The sequence below is a fragment of the Vipera ursinii genome (assembly GCF_947247035.1).
Source record: "Vipera ursinii genome assembly, chromosome: 1".
Lineage (NCBI taxonomy): Eukaryota > Metazoa > Chordata > Lepidosauria > Squamata > Viperidae > Vipera > Vipera ursinii.
This window is the reverse complement of record NC_139512.1, coordinates 229,394,349-229,416,929: the sequence shown is the minus strand read 5'-3', so window position 1 is coordinate 229,416,929 and position 22,581 is coordinate 229,394,349. Positions and strand designations below refer to the sequence as shown.

The 22,581-nt window shown below is 40.6% G+C and overlaps 1 protein-coding gene across 1 annotated transcript in view; it reads right to left on the bottom strand.

Annotated features, from left to right (window-relative positions):
- Positions 1-22,581, bottom strand: part of PRIM2 (DNA primase subunit 2) — a 121,178-nt gene that overhangs the window by 65,637 nt on the left and 32,960 nt on the right. Inside the window, exon 7 of the mRNA XM_083350368.1 lies at positions 20,963-21,100. Coding sequence (XP_083206494.1) covers positions 20,963-21,100 — 138 coding nt within the window. The remainder of the gene's footprint in view (positions 1-20,962; positions 21,101-22,581) is intronic.

Here is a 22,581-nt window from a genome sequence, read left to right as displayed (position 1 = left end):
TATAACATTCATTGATATGTTGTGCATCTCAGTGCTGCAGAATACAAAGGAGTGGAGGGTTACTGGGGAGAAAAAATGGACTAAATAGGCTTTGGAGATTGCATCCATTGGTCCCCTGGAATGCAAGAGTGAAATTGTTGCAACAGAGTTTAAATTTAAAGTAATATTTAACAATATACTTCTTTTCCAGTCCTAGGTATACCACCTAGGGTTGGAGGATAGTCTGGATGCCAAAGTAAAGTGCTCATATACATGACTTGGGGACATTTCCAGTAATTTGTTTGGGTAAAGTATATATAAAGTACTTGGTCTGATCCGGCCTATTGTCTTCATGTTATTGTGTTATTGCAGATGAAAGGGAATGCTGCATACACAAAGTTTTTATTGAAAACCTGTGATAAAGTATTTCCTGTTTGTTCAAGTTCTCCAGCATACTCTTACACATATTTAGTCAGAAAGAAACTATTATATACAATGGCATGTTCTAGATAGCTTCATAAAACTGTGGGTTTAAATATATTTTTATATCCCTGAGCAGTGCTTCATCCACTCCATTTGGCCCAGTGAGTTTTTAATATCTTGAGATATTAAATCTTAAGATAATAACCGAAAGTTTCATTTATTTTTATGATAGGTTCAATAACCTGACTCGCAAAAGATGTTCTGCCATAGAGCCAAAGTTTCCAAACTGCACTGTGGTGCTTCAGGGCGCTGCAGAAAGCCCACTGGGGCGCTGTGGGATATTTTACATTTTTGAGGGAAACATAGCAGTACTCGACATCTGTCAGACAATGCCCAAAATATTACCTTGAGGTGTTTCACAGTTTTAGCTTAGGGGCCCTGTGGAAAAAATTACTGAAATACTAAGTGTGCCATAAACCAAGAACATTTGCCATAGAGCATAATTTATAAACCATAATAGCTGGATTCACAAATCAAGCTAAATCAAAATTAAACAAATCACTTTATATGCAAATGAAGACACTAGCAAAAATAATTAAATGCTATAAACAGTTCTGATAAAAATTTTTAATGAAAGTTAAAATCACATCAGCTAAATGAAACTGAAAAGATCTGGTTAAAAAGAAAGTCTTAAGTCCTTTCCTGAAAGCAGAAAGGTCACTCAGCCTATATTTTCCATAAAAGGCTCTCTCCCTGCGTGCTGGACAAATAGAACTTGGAAAGTGAGTGTATTTTTAAGAGGATTTAATATCCAGAAAAAGCTCGTAATGAAATACACTCTGCCTAACATAATTAAATATCAGCCACATTTACCTTTAAGGTCAAAAAAAGAAACTTCAATTGTGCCAGGAAAATATTGTATATTGCAAAAGTCCAAAGCAAAATAGATATCAAGCACTTCAAGGCTTTAAATTAACTGTGGTAAAAAAAAAACCTTATCAGGCTGGAACTTGCAAAGAACATTCAAAATTATCAACATATTGAGAAACAGAAGTACCAGCATTCATGTACACTGCTCTACTATTTGTCAATTAAAATAGATATAAAATTATGTGGCAGCAATAACCTCAACCAAACGTTTCCTGTAGTTGCAGATCAGACCTGCACAACAATCTGGAGTAATTTTGGACCACTCCTCTTCACAAAACTGTTTCAGTGTAGCAATATTCTTGGGATGTCTGGCGTGAATCGCTCTCTTAAGGTCATGCCACAGCATTTCAATCGGGTTGAGGTCAGGACTCTGACTGGGCCACTCCAGAAGGCGTATTCTGTTCTGTTGAAGCCATTGTTTTGTAGAATTACTTGTATGCTTTGGGTCATTGTCCTGTTGCATCACCCATCCTCTGCGGAGCTTCAGTTGGCGGACAGATGGTCGTACGTTTTCCTGCAAAATGTCCTGATAAACTCTGGAATTCATTTTCCCATCAATGACAACAATCCGTCCAGGCCCTGAGGCAGCAAAGCAGCCCCAAACCATGATGCTCCCTCCACCATGTTTTACAGTGGGGATGAGGTTTTGATGTTGGTGTGCTGTGCCTTTTTTTCTCCACACATAGTGTTGTGTGTTTTTCCCAAACAACTCAATTTTGGTTTCATCTGTCCACAGTATATTTTGCCAGTAGTGCTGTGGAACATCCAGGTGCTCTTTTGCAAACTTCAAACGTGCTGCAATATTTTTTTTGGACAGCAATGGCTTCCTCCTTGTTGTCCTCCCATGTACTCCATTCTTGTTTAATGTTTTCCTTATTGTAGATGTGTAACAAAAATGTTAGCATGTGCCAGAGATTTCTGTAGGTCTTTAGCTGACACTCTAGGATTCTTCTTTACCTCATTAAGCATTATGCACTGTGCTCTTGCAGTCATTTTTACAGGACGACCACGCCTAGGGAGAGCAGCAACAGTGCTAAACTTTCTCCATTTGTAGACAGTCTGTCTTACCATGGACACATGAACATCAAGGCTTTTGGAGATACTTTTGTAACCCTTTCCAGCTTCATGTAAGTCAACAAATCTTGATCATAGGTCTTCTGAGAGCTCTTTTCTGCGAGGCATGGTTCACATCAGACAGTGCTTCTTGAGACCAGTAAACCCAAAACAGGTGTGTGTTTTTAAAGGGCAGGACAGCTGTCAGCAACACATCCAATATCATCACACTGATTGGAGTCAAGGTTGGCTCACTCCTGGCTCCAATTAGCTCTTGGAGAAGTCATTAGGCTAGGGGTTCACATACTTTTTCCACCCTGCACTGTGAATGTTTACATGTTATGTTCAATTAAAACATGACAACAGCTAATGTTTGTGTAGTATTATTTTAAGCAGACTGTGTTTTTCTATTGTTGTAACTTACATGACGTTTAGAGAGCATTTTATGGCCAATTCATGCAAAACTCCACGTAATCCCAAAGGGTTCACATACTTTTTCTTGCAACTGTAAGTGACATCCAGAGTGCAATTTTCTGACATGCATGTAATACACTACAGTAGTTGTACCAATCAGCAAAAAAACATTTCTACTAGCTAAAGCTTGCAGTCTCTTCCCAAAAGATACCCCTCACAATTTACAGTCAGGAATATAAGTCAGGCATGGGTGACTCTGATGAATATTATCCAGCTTAGGAATGATATCAGCTAGTAATTGTAATTATGCAAGCTGAACTCCAAACCAAGAACCTAGTTTCCTACTGACCAATAATGTGTCCACCTTAGCTGGATTTTAATGATAATTAAATAAATTTAATGAACTAAAATGATTGTTCATCTAGCTAAAATAATGCTAGCTATTCCATGTATAAGAAACTTCCAACATTAAGCACAAAACATTTATTTCTGTTGCTAAAGACATTTGCCTTCAATTGTAACCGTCATGGCAGGATAAAACCCACCGTGAGAAGACCTCCTTTCTCAGAAGCCTTTTGGCTTACATTTCCTGCTTTGCCTTCCTGTCCTAGTATGGGAAATCCTTGATTTACAACCATTCATTTAGTGACCATTTGTGAAGTTACAATGGCACCAGAAAAAGCGATTTATAACCGTTTTTCACATTTACAACCTTTGCATCATCTCTGTGGTCATATAATCAAAATTCAGACGCTTAGCAACTGGCTCATGTTTATGATGGTTGCAATGTCCTGGGCTCATCTGACCTTCTGACAAACAAAATAAATGGGGATGCCAAATTCACATAACCATGGTGTTACTGACTTAACTGCAGTGATTCACTTAACAACTGTGACAAGAAAGGTTGAAAAATGGGGCACAACTCACTTAACAACTGTCTTGCTTAGCAACACAAACTTTGGGCTCAATTGTGGTCATAAATCGAGGACTACCTGTATAGCCACTTGGTACTTAGTATAATCATCTATGTTCCAGGAGAATGCCTTTACCCGGTGCCCTCCCTACTAACCCCAGCATAGGAGAGGGACAGGAATCCCACAGCCTGTGTGCCTTACGGGCAAGAACGTGAAAGGGAGTAAAAATGGAATCAGGGCCACCTTCTGGTGCTTGTAGTTTATATGCATGTAATTAAATAAATCACACACACCCCTTTTTTTGAGGGTGAGGTAGAGTTAGACAAGAATCGCAAATGTAAAATCAACTATTAAGAAAAAGAGAATGTGAGAATTCCTTTATAGCTTCAGGTAAATCACATATAAAAATCAACGGGAAACGAAATAAAAATACAATACACTAAAATCACGAGTAGCACCTTAAAGGAGTCTCACCTAAAAAGCCATAAAGCTTGAGAGGGATTATAAGGGGATGATGTATCTGCTGCTCAAAGATCCCAAGAGGCATCAAGTATACTAGAGGTCCCCAAACTTTGGGCACTAGGGACCGGTTCTGTGGAGAGAGATTTTTCCCGCAGACCAGAGGGTGCGTGGTTTTGCGTGCTGACTGCATCTCGCAGATGGGGCTTTGCTTGTTTGTGCAGCCCGGTTGCTGGCATGCTGGTCCTGGTCCACGGACTGGGGGTTGGGGACCCCTGAATTATACAATCAATGAGCTTGCATAGATCAAGACCACAGAGAAAAAGAAATAGAAAATAATATTTCATAATCAAGCCAGCTAGATGATTTTAAGTATTAGGTATTTGGGGTGCTTTTAGTGTTGTTAATCAGCCATTTAAATAAGTTCTGTATGCAAGAAGCACATTACTAACTGAACCTAAGAAACATCAGCGTCAAAAGATTGAGAAATAGTAAGGAGAAGCCTGTTTTGTATATTTTAATCAACAAACACACTGCATAAACTAAGCAATTAGTAATCATTATAACAGTGAGAAAATGTAAGTTAAATCCACACATACTATAGACCGGTGGTGGCGAACCTTTTAGAGACTGAGTGCCCAAACTGGAACCCAAAATCCACTTACTTATCGCTCGGTGCCAAGTGGGCATGGTCCACTGGTGGGTGTGGCTGTGGTGGTCATGGAAGATTGGGTGGGTGTAGCCAAGGTGGGTGTGGTCACCTCAATGTTGCTCGTGGGGAGGGACACCTGTGGGGGGTGGACAGGGTTGGGGAAGCTCCAGGAGGTCTTTGGCAGGTGGGGCGGTAGGCAGGAGACTCATCCTGTGGGGTGAGGCGAGGCAGGGTGGGGGTGCCATTGCCATGGGGCAAGGCAAGGGCTGGGGCAGCTGCTGCCTGACACCATTGGCCCCTGCACACAGAGGCCAGCGAGCGCATGGGGGCCAACGGTGTCCATCAGTAGCCACAGCCTGCCGGCCCCTCGACAGGCGCACTCTGGGGCTTCGCAGCCCATCACCAGTAGTTCAAAGAAGCTGCCTCCAAGATGGATGGTCGGCCTACAGCTGAGGAGGTGATGGAGTGGGTCGTGCCTGGGAAAAGGAGAGCATGCGAGGCCAGGAGGGACAGGATGGTGGGGGGGGGGGAAACCAGCCATGCCGGGATGCATTCAGCCATGTGGGACCTCGGCAAATTAGCAGGCGGCTGGTTGAAGAGGCACAATTGCCACCTCCAGGGCATGGCGCAGGTGCCCACAGAGAGAGCTCTGAGTGCCGCCTCTGGCACTCGTGCCATAGGTTCACCACCACTGCTATAGACTGAACAAAGACTGTACATTAAACAGGAAAGGGGAATATAACTAACACATCATATCAATCTTTAATATCAGTTGATATTGAAACAACTGTATAAACCTGGGGTGAAACATTCGAATAAATTATTAGAATGATCATCACCTCTAAAAAATATCATTATGTGCCAGCTATTGCACCTATCAAGGAATCTGAAATCCTTGAATAACAGTTTTCTGCAAAATATTTATACATTGATTTGGTGTAAGCCTCTGACTACAATTGCTCAAAGAATTGAGAGGGAAAAAACCAACCAAAATGGAAACAGAGAATTATATATGATACCATACAAGCGGACTTCTGCTTAGTCAATAAAATTTCCCATCACCTCTGCTAAAATCTCCAGATCCTGCTCTGAAGAATCTCCCAACTTCCAAAATTGAATTGGGTGGAAGTGACACTGTTGGATGCAATCCTCAGATCTCAAAATTTAGATAATTATTTCTAAGTGAACTACTACTATAAAGCAAAGTATCAAGATGATAATGATGTTATCCATTCAGACATGTCCAACTCGTGGTGATTCTATGGGCCAGGCCTCTCCATATCTTCCAATCTTGCACTAAAAGAAGGTCCTTCTATAAAAGTACAACATTTAAGAAACTGAAGTTGTATATAAAAATTTTGGTATATTTTTCGTTTCTGAGCAAAAATATTTGATATTCATCTTGTCATACAAGTCTTATTTATTTATTTTGTCAAATGTTTTGCAAGACTATATATCTCATTGATTTGTGGTTCCCAATGATTTCTTAGTATGCACTATGTACTTTTAATTACAAAGCAAAATCTAAAGCATGGTATAAAAATATCTAAACCATGAGTTACTCTTTTGAGCTTTATCAGGTAAAAACAAGCAAACCAAATGTGTTTATTTTTTTGTAAACAAGATTCTCAATTCTTTATAAACATATTACCATGCCAGCACATTCTAACTCTGAGTACTATTTTTAGCTTGATTATCTTTCTTAAATTGGTTTCACAGAGTTTCTGAAGCGTATTTTAATAATATCAGAATGAAGATTCTTCAGAAACATTCTAAAATAGTATTTATTTTATTTCCACCTGCCTAGGGCATGGGAAATAGGCAAGTAATCTCCTTCAGTTGTTCCATGTGAGGAAAAGAAGTTTTGAGGTCACTAGTTTACTAGAATCGCTGTTGCATCATGATCAACCAGCCTACAGACGACAACACAGTGGCGTAGCGTGGGTTGTCAGCACCTGGGGCAAGGCAAGTAATTTGCGCCCCCTAACCCATGGATTTTAGCACTCGAGTCTCTTCCACTAGCTCAGGAATTCTGGGAGTTGAAGTCCATGAGTCATAAAAGAGCCAAGGTTGCCTACCCCTGAGTTAGGTTCAAGGCAAAAAAGGGTCTCTGGAGAAGAGGGAAAATGCTAGTTTAAAACTGAAACAAGGCAACTTTAAGGTGCCTCAGCTGTGATTTAGGATGAGACAAAGAGAGGACATGGCGTTGAAAATGGTTAATGGGGCATGTTTGTTCCACTCTTAGTGGACATCAAGATAAACCCCACGAGAGAATGACCTTACAACAGATGTGAATAGGCTTGGACTACGTTTGTAGATTGAGTGCATACATCACATGGAGCGATGATGGGCTTCATCAAGATTTATGATCCCACAATTGGTTAGTTTTCTCCATCTTGTTATGTCATGTCATGTCATGTTATGTCATGTTAGGCGACAAACAATGACTTCCAACTTACAATGCCTCAGCTTCCCAAGGTTATTCCAAAGCCGGAAAAGCCAACCAACCCACCCTGCAGCTTTGCCTGCTTAGGCTGAACCCCAAGAGTTCATACTTGCTGCAGCGCCCGACCTATTTTCTGCCCAGACGCTGCTTATCCAAGCCAAGCCGCCTCCTTCTCTTTGGCACCTCGCCCGAAAAGATTCGCCGGCCTGGCTGGAAACTCTCGCTGCTGGCGACGTGTGTCGGGGGGGCGGTCCCGATCGCCTCCTGCAGGGGGAACCGAGTGGCCGCAGAGAGTCAATACAGCAGGAGGAGGAGGAGGAGGAGCAGCAGCAGCAGCAAGCAGCCGCAGGTGTGGCAGCTGCAGTTGTTACCTTTGCCTCTGGGAAAGGAGGAGACGGGGGCGGGAGCTGGGGTGGGGGGGCCGGGCTTGCAGGTTGAGAGCCAAGCGGAGGAGAACCGTGGTGGGAGAAAGAGGGAGGCAAGACGCCGCCAAGCCTCCCCACCCCCACCCGAGAAAGGAGGCGATCCGTAGCCGCGAGAGGACGGGATCCCGCTCTGGCTGGGCGCAGCGAATGTGGTTGCTTTCTACGCTCCGCCCGCTCGCTCGCTCCTCCAACCCTCGGCGAAGCGGAATCGTCCCCCTCCGGCGAGCTTAATGGGCGCCCCCCCAGATGTTGCGCCTGGTGCAGCCGGGCCCCCCTGCACCCCCCACGCTACGCCACTGCGACAACATGCTAGACTCATTTTCAGTGATTTTACTTCAGAAAGTCATTAGAAGCTTAATGTTAAGCTCGGTTTTTGAAATGGAACCAATGTAATGTTATAGCTAAATCAATGATAGCCCTCTAAAAAGAATTGTGTAGTAAATCTAAGCACTTTGTTCTTTAACAGCTTGCCATCTGTGAACGTTCCCACCAGTTAAAAATAGATGGTTGACTGAAATGAAACCATTAGAATTACTATAGATTGTATGCGACAGATGGCTTGTTCATGTAACAGTTCCAAGGAACACATTTGTTAACGACTTCTTTTAAGTTGCTGCTGTGGTCTACGGCCTAACAAAATATCTAAACCACGCAATCGTATTTATTTCTTCTTCGACTATAAATGAGGGGAATACCTAAAGGCAATAAGAATTTTGACAAAGCTTGAGAAATTCAGATAGTCTGCTAACTAAGCATACGTAAGTAGTTTTCCATTGCCTTCACCTGGATTACTTTATTGACTTCAGAATGTCACCTACAAACCTTACATTACCAACCATTCAGGTCCAGTGCTGCTTAGCTCTTTCATTTTAAATTACTGAGGCCTGGATGGGTGCTGCAACTGGCTGGGGGCTACCTGAAGTAATTTGAATAATAACATTGTACACTCAACTCAGAATCAACATGGAACTCCAAATCATCACAGAGACCGATCAGTTCCATTTCTGTCAAAGTGTACTGTAAATATCCTACTTGAACTATTCTCCATGTATAAGAGAAAGCTAGGGAAAAGACGGAAGATGTCCACCTATCAAGATTTTAATCTGAAACCTAGCTGATACTTGGCAAAGGACTCTAAAGCGCAAGGAAAGTCTTTAACGAAGTAGAATTTACCAGTACTGTATTCCTCGTGTATAGTTCATTTCAATTACCTGCTCAATAGCTCCCTTGTATCTAATTTTACTTTATTTTGGCATAGGCACGTTGCGCATTGTGTCTCCTACAAAGGCCTTGCAAGGAATAATAAGTGATGCACTTCATTGTACAGTGACTGAAACTGTTTAGAAATTTTAAAAAACATTGCAAGTGCCTTGAACTTCCAAGCACAGCCTAACAGATTCTAACTGCTCCATACTACCAGAAATGCAGAGAGAAAAAAATAATAAATGGCACCACAATAACAGGAAGGCATTAAGTGAAATTATACTAAAATGAAAGCACTTCTCTACTGCACTTCAGCATGAGGCATCCATAGGACAAAGTCATTTTAATCATGTTTTATACTGCAGTGTCAAAGTTATTACCTTGTAACCTTGTGTATGCATATTATAAAAATCATCCATTTATGTTACAGCGAATTACTTTGGGTTAACACTCAGAAGTCAGTACACGAAACAAATCTCAAGAGACAAGACCCTCATTAATCATAATTTTCAGATATTAAAGCCGAAACACTTAAAGCCTTCTTCACAGTTTGAAACTTCAGGTGATCAAATATTATTGAACACCATCTGCACAAAACTGCATACCCTTACTCTCAATTCCCGTCAGAGAATGAGGTGGCTGGATGGAGTCACTGAAGCAGTAGGCGTGAGCTTAAATGGACTCCAGAAGATGGCAGAGGACAGGAAGGCCTGGAGGAACGTTGTCCATAGGGTCGCGATGGGTCGGACACAACTTCACAGCTAACAACAACAACTCCTCTCAATTCCAAATAGAATTTACTGGCAAAAGCTACAATGATAGATGATGTTTACAGGTCCAAATAGTGGAGGTGGGGAGGGCAAATCCTTGACAAAAAACATGACAATATTATTCCATGTGGAAAAAACATTAAGCCTTTCAACTTCTAAGCTTTAAGCCAGAGATTCCGAAACTGTTTTGTCTGAGGTTTTGGAAGTAAAATAAAATGTATATATTTCTTAATAGCTATTTATCTCCCCCACTCCTCTCTGATATCACCATTAAAAAGCTTCAAGTTGTATTTGAAAGTACCTTGTGACTCTCAGCACAAAAAGCATCCTATAAATGAGAGATAATGGGCAAATACAAATAATTAACGTATCGTTGAGATGCTAGAATTTGGTCAAGGGGTATACAAAATACAGTCAAGAATATTTGGTTGGTGGCTTTCTTATTTACCATTATCAGAAAGTTTTAAAGTAGACAAAAGAGTTTGTAAAGTAGACAAAGGACAGATTTTGAAATAGAATTGTATACAAATGTGATTGCCAAATGGTATAAACTTGTATTGAAATTTGAAACAGAAGAAAAACAAATGAAAAATAAAGGTATGATAAAATGGATTAAAATGTTGGTTATAATACACAGTTAGAACAAAGGAAAATATACGGTTGAAAGGATTGAAATTTATACTACGTTATAATCTTAAAGAGAATTGTTGGTATATGACAGAACTCCCCAACCTTCTAGCTTGGCGGCCTGGAACAAAAGGGAGAAGGAGGGAAATGTGCGCGCACACAGCGGCGGTGCTAGTATGCATGCACATACAGAAGCAAGCCATGTGCACCTGTGGCAGTGCACTGGCATCCACACGCATGTACAAATGGTCACTGGCGCCCGTACAAACAGGTTGCTGGTGCCCATGCACATATGCAAATGGGCCACTAGCACCTGTGTGATGCTGGTGGTGGTGCTAGTGCACCTGCGCATGTGCAAACAGGGCCACTGGTGCCCATGCGACAGCGCTACCATGAGTGGGGGGCTCGCCAGCTATTCCCGCAGCCCGGTGGCTAAGAGGCCACAACCCAGTACCAGGCTGCAGACTATAGGTTGGGGACCCCTGATATATGACACAAAGTAACTGTTTAGAATGCATAAAGGGACTTTGCATTCTGTTGGAAATATGAACAAGAAGGGTTGTGATCCACAGCTTTTTTGCTCATTCACCAAGCATCATACGGATGTTACAATGCTTGGTGGATGTGCAAAAAAAGTGGATGTGGATGTGCAAAAAAGCTAGAAATTATCTATTTTTTATGATGCTTGGTAGATGTGCAAAAAAGCTAGAAATTTTGGATTTAAATGCATACACTGATTCAGAGGTTTTAAAGATTAATATATAATTGACACTAGAATTCTTCTGCTTGGCACTTATGGACAAAGAATTGGAAAAAAAGACATGGAACGTAGTTGTTGTATATAATCGCAGTGACATTATTGAATGCACAAAGATGGAAAGATTTGTCAATACCTACAGTGGAGGAATGCTTAAAGATGATAGAACTTGCTAACGTGACGCAATTGACTTGTCTGGTTAGAGAAAGAACAAAATCTATGTTTATTGCTGACTGGAAACCCCTATACACTTTTTGCATAAAACAGAAAAAAATATACTTATGATTTATGATTTTAATAGTTAGATAAGGAAAAGAGTCCCAATGTGATTTTTAAGGAAAGAGGTAAATTTATATATGTACTTATAACTGCTGTAGAGAAGATTGGAAGTCACATCATCTTTTTTTCTTTTTCTTCTTGCTCTCTCTCCTCAATTTCTTTTCCTTCCCCCCTATCTTACTCTATATTAGTTTGTATGAGTTTTTATCTTTGTTTTTAAGACTTCCATAAAATTATATTTTAAAAAATCTCTTCCTCCTGGAACTTTCCCTGACAGGGAGGGAGGGAGCAAGGGAGGAAGGAAACAAGGAAGGGAGGAAGGAAGACCAGATTAAAGTTTCTAGAAAATGGTAACTTTTTTCACTTACTTTAAGAAAGATACACTTTAAGGTAAAGTTACTGAGATTCATTGCAATAATAAAGATATCAACGAGAAGCTACTAGGACATTTTCTGCTCATGCAATATATATTACATATATATTTCAGCACATAAAATCTATGAATAACAAATCTCGATGTTGCTGATAGCAAACAATGTTTAGCAAAATTATGATAGCATATTTGTATTCCATTCATTAGCAACTTGCTTGGAGTCTGGCATACGTTGAAATATTAAAAAATAAAGTGATCTTGACTGCTGTATGGATTAGTAAACATAATAATGGATACAGATATACACTACCAGATAATAAGACATTAGAAACAGATCTAGTTCTGGTGGCAGATATCTGGATTACTTACAATAGATTGATTCAATTCCCAAGTATTTGACAACAGCAATAAAATAACCTACCTCCTGCTAAGCAGCCCCAAATTACACTGTTGAAATGTAGAAATCAGTTTTGATAAGCAATCAATTTCTGACTGAGAAGAGTGAGAGCTGTTCAGTTCTGGCACTCAGAACAAATCCCAAGCTTTAGAAACTCTTTAATTCTAACTGTATATTTTGTACACATGGATTTTAGGATTTATTGGAATACTAGCATACCCTCTGATTTTAAGTTAGTATATCTAACGCTGTAGGATTCTTCTTTTATGACATTTGTTTACCACATGTTCCTTCTAAAAAAAATAATGTTTTGTGACCTGTGCAATGTCTGCTTTTCCTTCTGCCTTGGCTTTTTGGAAGCAGCAACATACGTTTCTTTTGGCTTTCCTCCAAAAGGTCAAGAAGACGACAAAGAGGATTTAACAACATGGTGTTGAACCAATGGCTGGACTATCTTTTTTATAAGCTACTGGTATAGAGCAGAAGGTTAAGGATTATGTTAGTTTTAGTTCAAAACATCTAGAAAGTTCTGGATAATATATTATTATTATTATTATTTATTATTTATTAAATTTTTATACCGCCCTTCTCCCGAAGGACTCAGGGCAGTGAACAGGGCATATCTTAAAACTACAAAAATACAAAAATTAAAAAAGAATTAAATTATTGCCCACAATATAAACAATAAAAATATACATAAATATTAAAACCCTAAGTGATTCCCCATCAGGCCAGGCCAGCTTGTTCAAATAAATGGGTCTTTAACCCGCGACGGAAGGAGCGGAGATCTGGTGCCATCCGGAGCTCAACCGGCAGCTGGTTCCACAAAGCCGGAGCGCCCACAGAGAAGGCCCTCCCCCTGGGGGCCACCAGCCGGCATTCTCTGACCGGAGGCACCCTGAGGAGGCCCTCTCTGTGGGAACGCACGGGGCGGAGGGGAGTTGACGCCGGCAGCAGGTGGCCCCCGAGGTATTCCGGACCCATGCCATGTAAGGACTTAAAGACCATCACTAAGACCTTGAACCTTACCCGGAAGACAACTGGTAACCAATGCAGCTCGCGGAGCAAAGGTGTAACATGGGAGTACCGGGAAACTCCCAAGACAACTCTCGCGGCCGCATTCTGTACCAGTTGGAGCCTCCGAGTGGTCTTCAAGGGAAGCCCCATGTAGAGAGCATTGCAATAGTCAAGACGAGAGGTCACGAGCGCATGAGTGACCGTACACAGGGCATCCCGGTCCAGATAGGGCTGCAACTGCCGCACCAGGCGAACCTGTGCGAAAGCCCCCCTGGTCACGGCTACTACATGATCTTCTAAGGTGAGCCGTGCATCAAGGAGGACTCCCAAGTTGCGAGCCCTATCTACGGGGGGTAAAGACTTATGAGGTGAACAGATGGGATAATGTTTCTCTTGCCCTGCTATGACTTTTGGCAAGGCAGGAAAAGAAACAACTTCTTACTTTCAAAACTTTTCTTCTAATTGAGAGGTAAGAAACGGATTCATCCTCAATAGCAATAGCAAAAGCACTTACACTTATATACCGCTTTACAGCCTCTTAAAGAGGTTTATAGAGTCACCATATTGTCCCCAACAATCTGGGTCCTCATTTTACCGACCTCAGAAGGATGGAAGGCTGAGTCAACCTTGAGCCGGTGAGAATCGAGTTGCCAAACTGCTGGCAGCCGGGAGTCAGCAGAATTAGCCTGCAGACCTGCATTCTAACCGCTGCGCCACCACGGCTCATCCTACAGCTTGCCAATAAATGGCTGACCACTGTTATATTTATTCGAGCCCTTGATTTATCCTTCCTCCATTATCTCTCTAATGTACCATATTCAACATGATACAATTGAAGACTGAATTGGATAATCAGAACACAAACTGTGCCCTCGCCTCCCACTGAATAAAAGTTCTATGAATTTAGCTGCCTTTAATAAAATTCAACTTCAGGTCCATTTATCAAAATATGTATTCGTAAAATTATATTTTATGCTTTAGCAACTATAAATTGAAAGGGATATACCATACTAAATGCTTTTTTTGCATTTGGACACCATCATGCAAAAATTTTGAAGTGAAAATGTGCGAACGTTTTCTACAATTTTCAAGTACAAAGTTGATGAATCAAACTGCCAAAGGGTTTGCAAGAAGGAACTATTTTATTGTTCTTATGTTTCCTAGCAACAAATATCTTCTCCATCAGAACAAGATGATTTTGTAAACAGTCTGTTCATGTTCGGGGGTGACTATATGTCAAGCAAAGCAATGTGGAGACACGTGACTTTCTGAACAGAAATAGTAGACATGTGCAAAATGTTTCAACCTCAATATTCTAACCTCATAGCAGCTGTGTTGAATTTTCTGAGCACGGAATAAAGTGCTGTGATTTAAAACATCAAAGTAAGTTTCAGTGTTTTTGAGGGGTGCCGTTTTAAGTGCTCCAACTGTTCCAAGCAGAGCAGTCTGGCTATAGTTTTGTAACAAGCAAATGGACTGTAATTTCCTAGGCCTTTTCCAGCCTAGCAGGGACTAGTCATGACTTTTCTGCTATTAATTTAGACTGGATGGGTAAAATGGGAGGGGAATGTTAAGAGGGAAGCCGCTAAGACGGACAATGGATGGCTCAACGATTGTACAACTGCTAGCCTATCAGGTAAATTATTGTTCTGTTTAAAACAAAACAAAGCCTTTGTTAAGTCAAAGTTAAGAGTTCCTAAGGTAGGTGACTTCTAGGAGCTTGTTCTGCTCTTCATTCTGCAGATAAGCAATGCAAAGGTCATGTATGAATGTGCACACATACATTGCAGAAGCAATGTACCTTTTCCTAAAGTTTTGCTTTGTTTAATTTTACTGGGCATGCCCACCCTAGGCTTGATCCCAGCTCTTCTTCTACTGTTAATGTTATTCACGCAATCAAGAACCAATAGCTTCCCCTTTTTTTTCTTTTTTCATTTCTGCTTGTAGACAAAGCCACAAAGCAAGGAAAAACATCAGCAAGAACGATACAGGTGCTCTTACACTTGGCAGGCAAACTGTAAAAAAAAAAAAAGCAGAGCCTATAATGAAACCAGCCAAGGGCATTTAAAAAAAAATATCAAAACACTCAGGAAACTGCCTAGAGAAGATGTACTAACTGAAAATAAAATTCAGAAGAACGTTCATTGAATATTCTCTTTGGTCATCCAGCAAATATTCTGCAGTGATCCAGAAGGTTTCTATTAGGAAACTGAAAAGACCTCTGTTCTTTCTGTTATGGCAGACAGGGCTGTTTTTTTTTATTACAGATGCTAATAATCTAAATCGGACATGTCAAACACAAGGCCCGGGGGCCAGATCCGGCCCGTGAAGTGGTTTCATGTGGCCCGCGAAGCCATCTTGGCAACAGTGAGGGAACGGCCCCCACTGCCTTGGCCCTGGCCCAGAGACCCTCCTCCTGCCAGAGACCCTCAGATCTGTCCCACTCCTGCCCGGGCCCCCATAGGCACCCTTGATGCCAATGATGTAGAGCTAGCCACGCCCACCCAGTAGGCCATACGCACTCCAGCCACGCCCACCCAGTAGGCCATGCCCACCCTGGCCATACCCACCCGGCCCCCTGAGGGCAACCGCAATGCTGATGCAGCCCTCAATGAAATTGAGTTTGACACCCCTGATCTAAATTATCTAGAATGTTTTCTAAGCCGTATACTTAAGTAAATTTTTGTAATTTACGAACAAGTACTATTTGGCGTGTGCTACAACTTCATCTATTCTTACAGCCCTGGAATGGTAAACAGGGGGCAGTGTTAAATGATCATAAGTCAAGGAGTACTTGTAATAAGTTGAATGCAGTGGGAAATGGGCTTCTTAAGCTGCATGTGGGTTAGTTAAAACAAGGGGGGAAAAGAATCAGGAATTAACAGGTGCTAAATAAATGTGGATCGAATAGAAAAGCAAGTGGCCAATATGAAAGGATCACATTGAGGTGATTTGTTCATATAACTAGGAGGAATGAGGACAAAATCATAAAACAAATATATGAAAGATGAGGAAATGGGCTGAAAAGAAGAAAAAAAAAACTCTTTTTTCGCAGGAGTCTTCCCAGACTGGCAGTTTGCACCTGGGCCAGCCTAAATAAGGTTTAATGGCATTTAAGGGGAGGAGAGTTGAACTTTGCCTTCTCGCGCCTACATAACAATTCCAGACTAATTCCCTACTTGACTCTCCCTCGGGCTCAGCTAGTCTTTCGTTCTTTTACCAAGATAAACTAAGGAATTAGAACATAGCACAAGGTCCTAATTCTTGTAATTTTAGATTATTTCTGGGATTCAGTGACATCAAGTCTAATCTATTTCAGTATTATACAACTTGGAATAAAATTTAAAAAAACAACCTTAATTAATAAATCTTGAATCCTATACAAAATGTCATTTGTTTCCTGAATATTAAATAGTTACGGGTCTTATTTGATTTATTTCCCTTTTCCAAGAATCTCCTTAGTGAGAATAAAATATACAGCTTGTAAAATTCACACATAATAGGCACCAAAGATCTGTATCAGTTAAGAGATAAAGCCTCCCTAAAAATTTTAACTTTAGCTAACAGTTATTTCTGGGTTTTATGTATGTTATAATTGGGCATTATCAGAGATGGCATAACTGGGTTTCTGCTTTGTGGGGCAGGGGGAAATCTTCTGCCATTTTTGGTTGCATCTGTTTAATAAAATCCTTATCACTTAGCAAACATCCAGTCTTTAAGTAGTTCTTGACTGTATTCATATTTGAATCACATAAAGCAATAAACTTCACAGAAGCATGAATTGTATTGGTATTCATATCACATACTTTAATTTTAGAATATCAAATGGCATCAGGAAATAATCTAGCCAAAAAAGAATTCCTACGTGCAAAGAAAAGAAAGCATATTCCAACTGGAGTGGATTAATAGAACACTAAATAGCACTAAATTAAATTGAGACATGCAATGTAACATGCTTAATATACAGACGTTAGGGGAAAATACGTACTTTTTCCTCAGGAATATGAGATGAATCCAAGACAACTCTGACAACACAGGTTAAAATACAGCCTTTTCTATGTTTTTCAACAGCTTAGAAAATCTGTTAATTAAAATCATAACACCTTTTGATACAGAGTTAGTTTGGTGTAGTGGTTTAGGTGCTGGTCTAGAAATCAGAACACAATGAGTTTTCGTTCTCCTTTAGGCAAGAAAGCTGGTTTTGTGTGACTTTGGACCACTTACTCTCTCACAACCCAACCCACTTCCTAGGTTGGTTGTTGTGTGGAAAATAGGGAGCTGCCTTGAACTAACAAATAAAAGCAAGATAAAATAATAATAATCCCCACCAAAGGAATGGTAATACCTCTCCTAGTCTACACATCCTGGATCTATCTCCTATCTTAGTGTAGCATCTTGGTAATTTTCTGCCTTACCACCTACCTTATAGAAAATCTCCTGGATTTGTAACCTAATATGTGATTAGAGGTTCCAGGAATTTCTATCCTAGTATAGGACAAATAAATCTGGCAAGAGGTAAAAAATCAAACTGTATTTCTTTTAAAAAAGGAATCGAAGAAATATATGAAACCCAATTTAAAAAATCTATACGAAGTTCCCAGTAGACCACAAGACACTGTTCGCCCACGATAATTAATGACCATGGGATAACGATGGCTTTCATCTTAAATATCAGCTCCCAAGAAATTAAAAAGCAGAAAAGTAAATCTTGAACTCAAATTACACAGAATGCCCTAGTTGTACAGAGAAAAAAGATAAGAGAGAATAAGGCTTCCAAAGCATAAAGACAAAATGAATTTAAAAATACAATCTCTAACTGGAGCAGGGGTCTTGAAACGTGGCTCTTTTATGACTTGTGGGCTTCAACTGGCTGAGGAATTCTGGGAGTTGAAGCCCACAAGTCATAAAAGGGCCATGTTTCAAGACCCCTGAACTAGAGCAATTCTTTATTCCTTAGAAGTTACTTCAATGCTGTACTATAACAAAGTTCTCTGATTTTTTGGCTTCATGGTATACAGTAATCTCAGCCACTCATCAGAGCAATTGGGCTGAAGATACTCTCCACTTATTTTCTTAACTCAGACACAAAAACCACTTGCTCCATACCTCCTTCTGCCTCTAGTTTTAAAAGAACACAGTTTTGTCCCATCCAGAAAATGAATCTCCTGAGTGTATGCTATAAAACCCATGACTGAGAAAAGATGTGTATCAAACTCTGATACTGCCTGGCATTTAACTGACAGGGTGATTGTAGGATTGTGCACCATGATTGCCTATTTACATCATTCTTCATCTCATTAATAATACAAATTTAACAAACTTGCTCCCACAATCCACAATTCTGGCCATCTAAAGCCTATTACAATATAAAGATGTTAATTAAGAGTTTAGGAGGGATAGATCACTTCCCAATGACAAAGATTTAGTCTATCAGCAAGAATAATAAGGTGCTTCATAATAATACTTCAGGTTCAAGATACCACTATACCATTTCTATGCCTTCATTTCAAAGTTTTACAAAGCTGGCTGTAACAAAAATGAACCGGTTGGCATTAAAAGTCGTCATAAAAAATAACTATGAATATTAAGGCTGCCATTAACCGAAGGGTTCTAATTATAGAGTATACAGTAAAATGGAAGTGGTGTAGAATAAGAATAAAGAGTTTATTATAAACGTGCACAAAAATGAGAAAAATGTTTTGTCTTCAACTTGGAACAAACCATTGTGTTCCAGAAGTTCTCCTAAATCAGTGTTTTGCTGCTGGGAGCTCTTTCATGGTTTGCAACAAGTGAGACCTTGGAATTGCTTTGAATGTTCCAGGATTTGGATGAAATAAAATCTGAAGAGGGAGTAAAGCAAAACCAGTGTTGTTGCCTTTTCTTTCCTCAACAGCTTACAGTTTAGTCTATCCCATTAAACCAGGGGTGTCAAAATGCCGGCCCGCGGGCCGGATGCGTCATGCGGAAGCCACGCCCATCCCATTGCCGGCAATGGCAAAACCGTCCCGATACGTTGCGCGACGTCACGTGACGTCGCAAGTTTGACATGTCTGCATTAACCTGTCCCCACCTCCATCTTCCCAGTACCTTCCTTTCCCATTCTCCACTACCAGTGGCTTTTTCTCTGTTCTCTTTCTTCCCCCACCCCCTCACTCCTACTTGGATGAAAACAATGCCATTTTGTTCTGTACATGGACCGCTGCTAAAAATATCAGTTGGGCACAGATCACCCTGCACCAGTCGCTCTATATGCTGAATGGTTTGTACATACAGTAGAACCAATAGGAAAGAACATCAGCTAGCTGTCGGAAGTCATGCTCAGTACAGGTAGTCCTCAACTTACGACCACAATTGAGCCCCAAATTTCTGCTGCTAAGCGAGACATTTGTCCCATTTTATGACCGGTCTTGCCACAGTCGTTAAGTGTATCACTGCAGTTGTTAGTAGCCCAGTTGTTAAATGACTTTGACTTCCTCATTGACTTTGCTTGTCAGAAGGTCACAAAAGGTGATCACATGACCCTGGGACACTGTAACCATCATCAATATGAACCAGTTGCCAGGTGTCTGAATTTTGATCACGTGACCATGGGGATGCTGCAATGGTCGTTAAGTGTGAAAAATGGTCATAAGTCTTTTTTATCCCAATGCCACTGTAACTCAAATGGTCACTGAATGAACTGTTGTAAGTTGAGGACTACCTGTACTTCTTACTTGCACAACACACAGACAGACTTAACCTTAGTTTCAACTGGGAAACTGTGAGCATCCTAGACCAAGCGAAGTCCAAAACTGCTAAAGAATTCCTGGAAGCCCGGCACTCGGACGAATCAGCCAGCAACAAGTACACAGAGATAAGCAACACCTTGGTGGAGCAGTGGGCTAATGCCTCCTTAAGTAACACCAGCTGCCTGCAATTAGTGCAGGTTCGCATCCCACCAGGCTCAAGGTTGACTCAGCCTTCCATCCTTCCGAGGGAGGTAAAATGAGGAACCAGATTGTTGGGGGCAATTAAGCTGACTTTGTAATAATGCCGCTTGGGTGTGTGTGTGAAAGCCCTAATAAGCAGGCATATACATAGAATGAAGGCTATTGCTAAGCACATTGATTTGTGCTTAAATTGTAAGCCGCCCTGAGTCTTCGGAGAAGGGCGGGATATAAATGGAATTAAAATAAAATAAATAAATAAAATAAACACCTGCATATCATTCAAAAGAGGCAATCAGAAAGCTAAAAAGAAAACAAAAAGACCAAAATTGTTCCTCGCCAGCAGTCAATACCCAGATAAACAGAGATGATTACCAGGATTAACAACAGACACAACCACCAAAAAACAACAGCTTAATCAAAGAACTACCAAGAACACTCCCACCAATGTGGACAGGGCAAGCCAGTGCTTTTTTTGTAAAAGAAAAAGGTGCCGGAACTCACACATGTCATACAACCCGCCTTGACTGCCCTACAAGGTTCCATCCAAAAAAGGTGCCGGAACTCCGTTCTGAGCGTTCTATGAGAAAAAAAGCCCCGGGGCAAGCTATTAACAGAAAACAAACCCCACCCTCTTCTAGCACTGATGATGTTTACCTCGTTGAATTATAAAACACCTGCAAGAAAATAATCCAGTTCAGAGAGCATTCAGGATCCCGCAATAAGAGTAAAGCTTTTTCACATGACTATAATTTCTAAGCTTAAAATACTTCAATGCCGCAAGCTAAATCTACCCAGCTGAAATCAGTCTTTTCCCCTGACTGGACACAAAGCTGATATTTGTGAACAGAAAACAAGTAAGGGACCATAGAGAACACGGCAAATTAGGAAGAAGAAGAAGAAGAAAAAAATACATACTGCCAGAGCTTTTGATAGTTTGGTTCTGTAATTGTTCAGGACAATGGTAACAAAATCCTGCTGAGGAACATAGGCATATCCACCAAGCAAGTAAACTTTTCTTACACGAACTAAATCCGCAGCATCACAGAAAGAGACCTGTTTTTTAAAAAAAAGTATGATCTGTAAAAAGAATAGGCTACAATTTTATTTCAATTAATTATACAAAAAAGCACTATTCAAAACTCCAATAAATCACTTTTATCCCGCCTAGAGTTGGATAATAACCTGGTACCAGCCAGCCAATATATCATTTGACTTTTTGAGGTGTGAGTGATGGCTCCTGCAATCCAAAACATCTGGAGAATTAAAATAAATTAATTTTAAACACCCAGAAAGAAATGTTTGATTTCAAGCCATGTGATGTGGAATTACAATCTAGTTCTCATCGGATTATGTTGAAACTAACTTTATCAGTCATGCTGGCTGGAAATTCTAGGCACACAGTCCTGATATGATCTGGATTAGGGAGAACTAAAGTAAGAATATCTAGATCAGGCATGTCAAACTTGCGAGGTCGCGTGACATATCGGGACTTCTTCCCCGTTGCCGGCAATGGGGTGGGCGTAGTTTCGGCGTGACACATCCAGCCTGCGGGCCGGCACTTTGACATGCCTGATCTAGATGTCACAAAGTATGTATTATACAACTTCATGAATTTGTATGTAAATTGACATGATTGCAAATTGCTGATCAGATATTTTTATTTCACAAAAGATACATATTTAAAACTAAATATGTTGATATGCAAATTCACCAGAATGAACCACATTGTTTTAGTACCCATTACTTCTGACAGTCTTTCCTGAGACAAATAGAGACCAATGAAGATGGCCACATGAATCTGGTCGGGATATCACACAATGTTTAGGAGGGTGGGGTCATATCACAAGAGAGCAAGTTGTCAATATATATATACATAGGAGCCAAAGTATAACCAAAGAAGAGTTTCTGTTATTTTCAGATATTAAAATTATTTCTAGAACTCAGAGCAATCAAGCCTGCTCCCTGAAGTAGGACACAAGACCTTGTTGAACGCATTAATGAGCTCTGTGAAGCAGATCTGAAGTAGCACTTGTAAGTTCAAGTTTCAGCAAAAGCTTCTTCAGACAAAGTGCAACTCTTTCTTAAATGTAAGTTACATTTCAATAGCCTGACACTTTCAGTACTTTCACCCTGGGAAAATATTCATAAATTTTTAGCACAGCTATTGGTAGTTTACTGCAGTATTAGGATATAGATCAGTACAAGTAGTCCTTGAGTTTTGACCACTTATACAGAAGAGCAGGTAGAGCTGGAGGGTGGAGTTAATTGTGTCATCACTTTGGATCTGTTAAAGGTAAAAGGTAAAGGTTCCCGCGTACATGCGTGCTAGTCGTTTCCGACTCTAGGGGCCAGTGCTCATCTCCGTTTCAAAGCTGAAGAGCCAGCACTTGTCCGAGGACGTCTCCGTGGTCATGTGGCCGGCAGGACTAGACGCCAAAGGCGCACGGAACGCTGTTACCTTCCTACCGTAGTGGTCCCTATTTTTCTACTTGCATTTTTACGTGCTTTCGAACTGCTAGGCTGGCAGAAGCTGG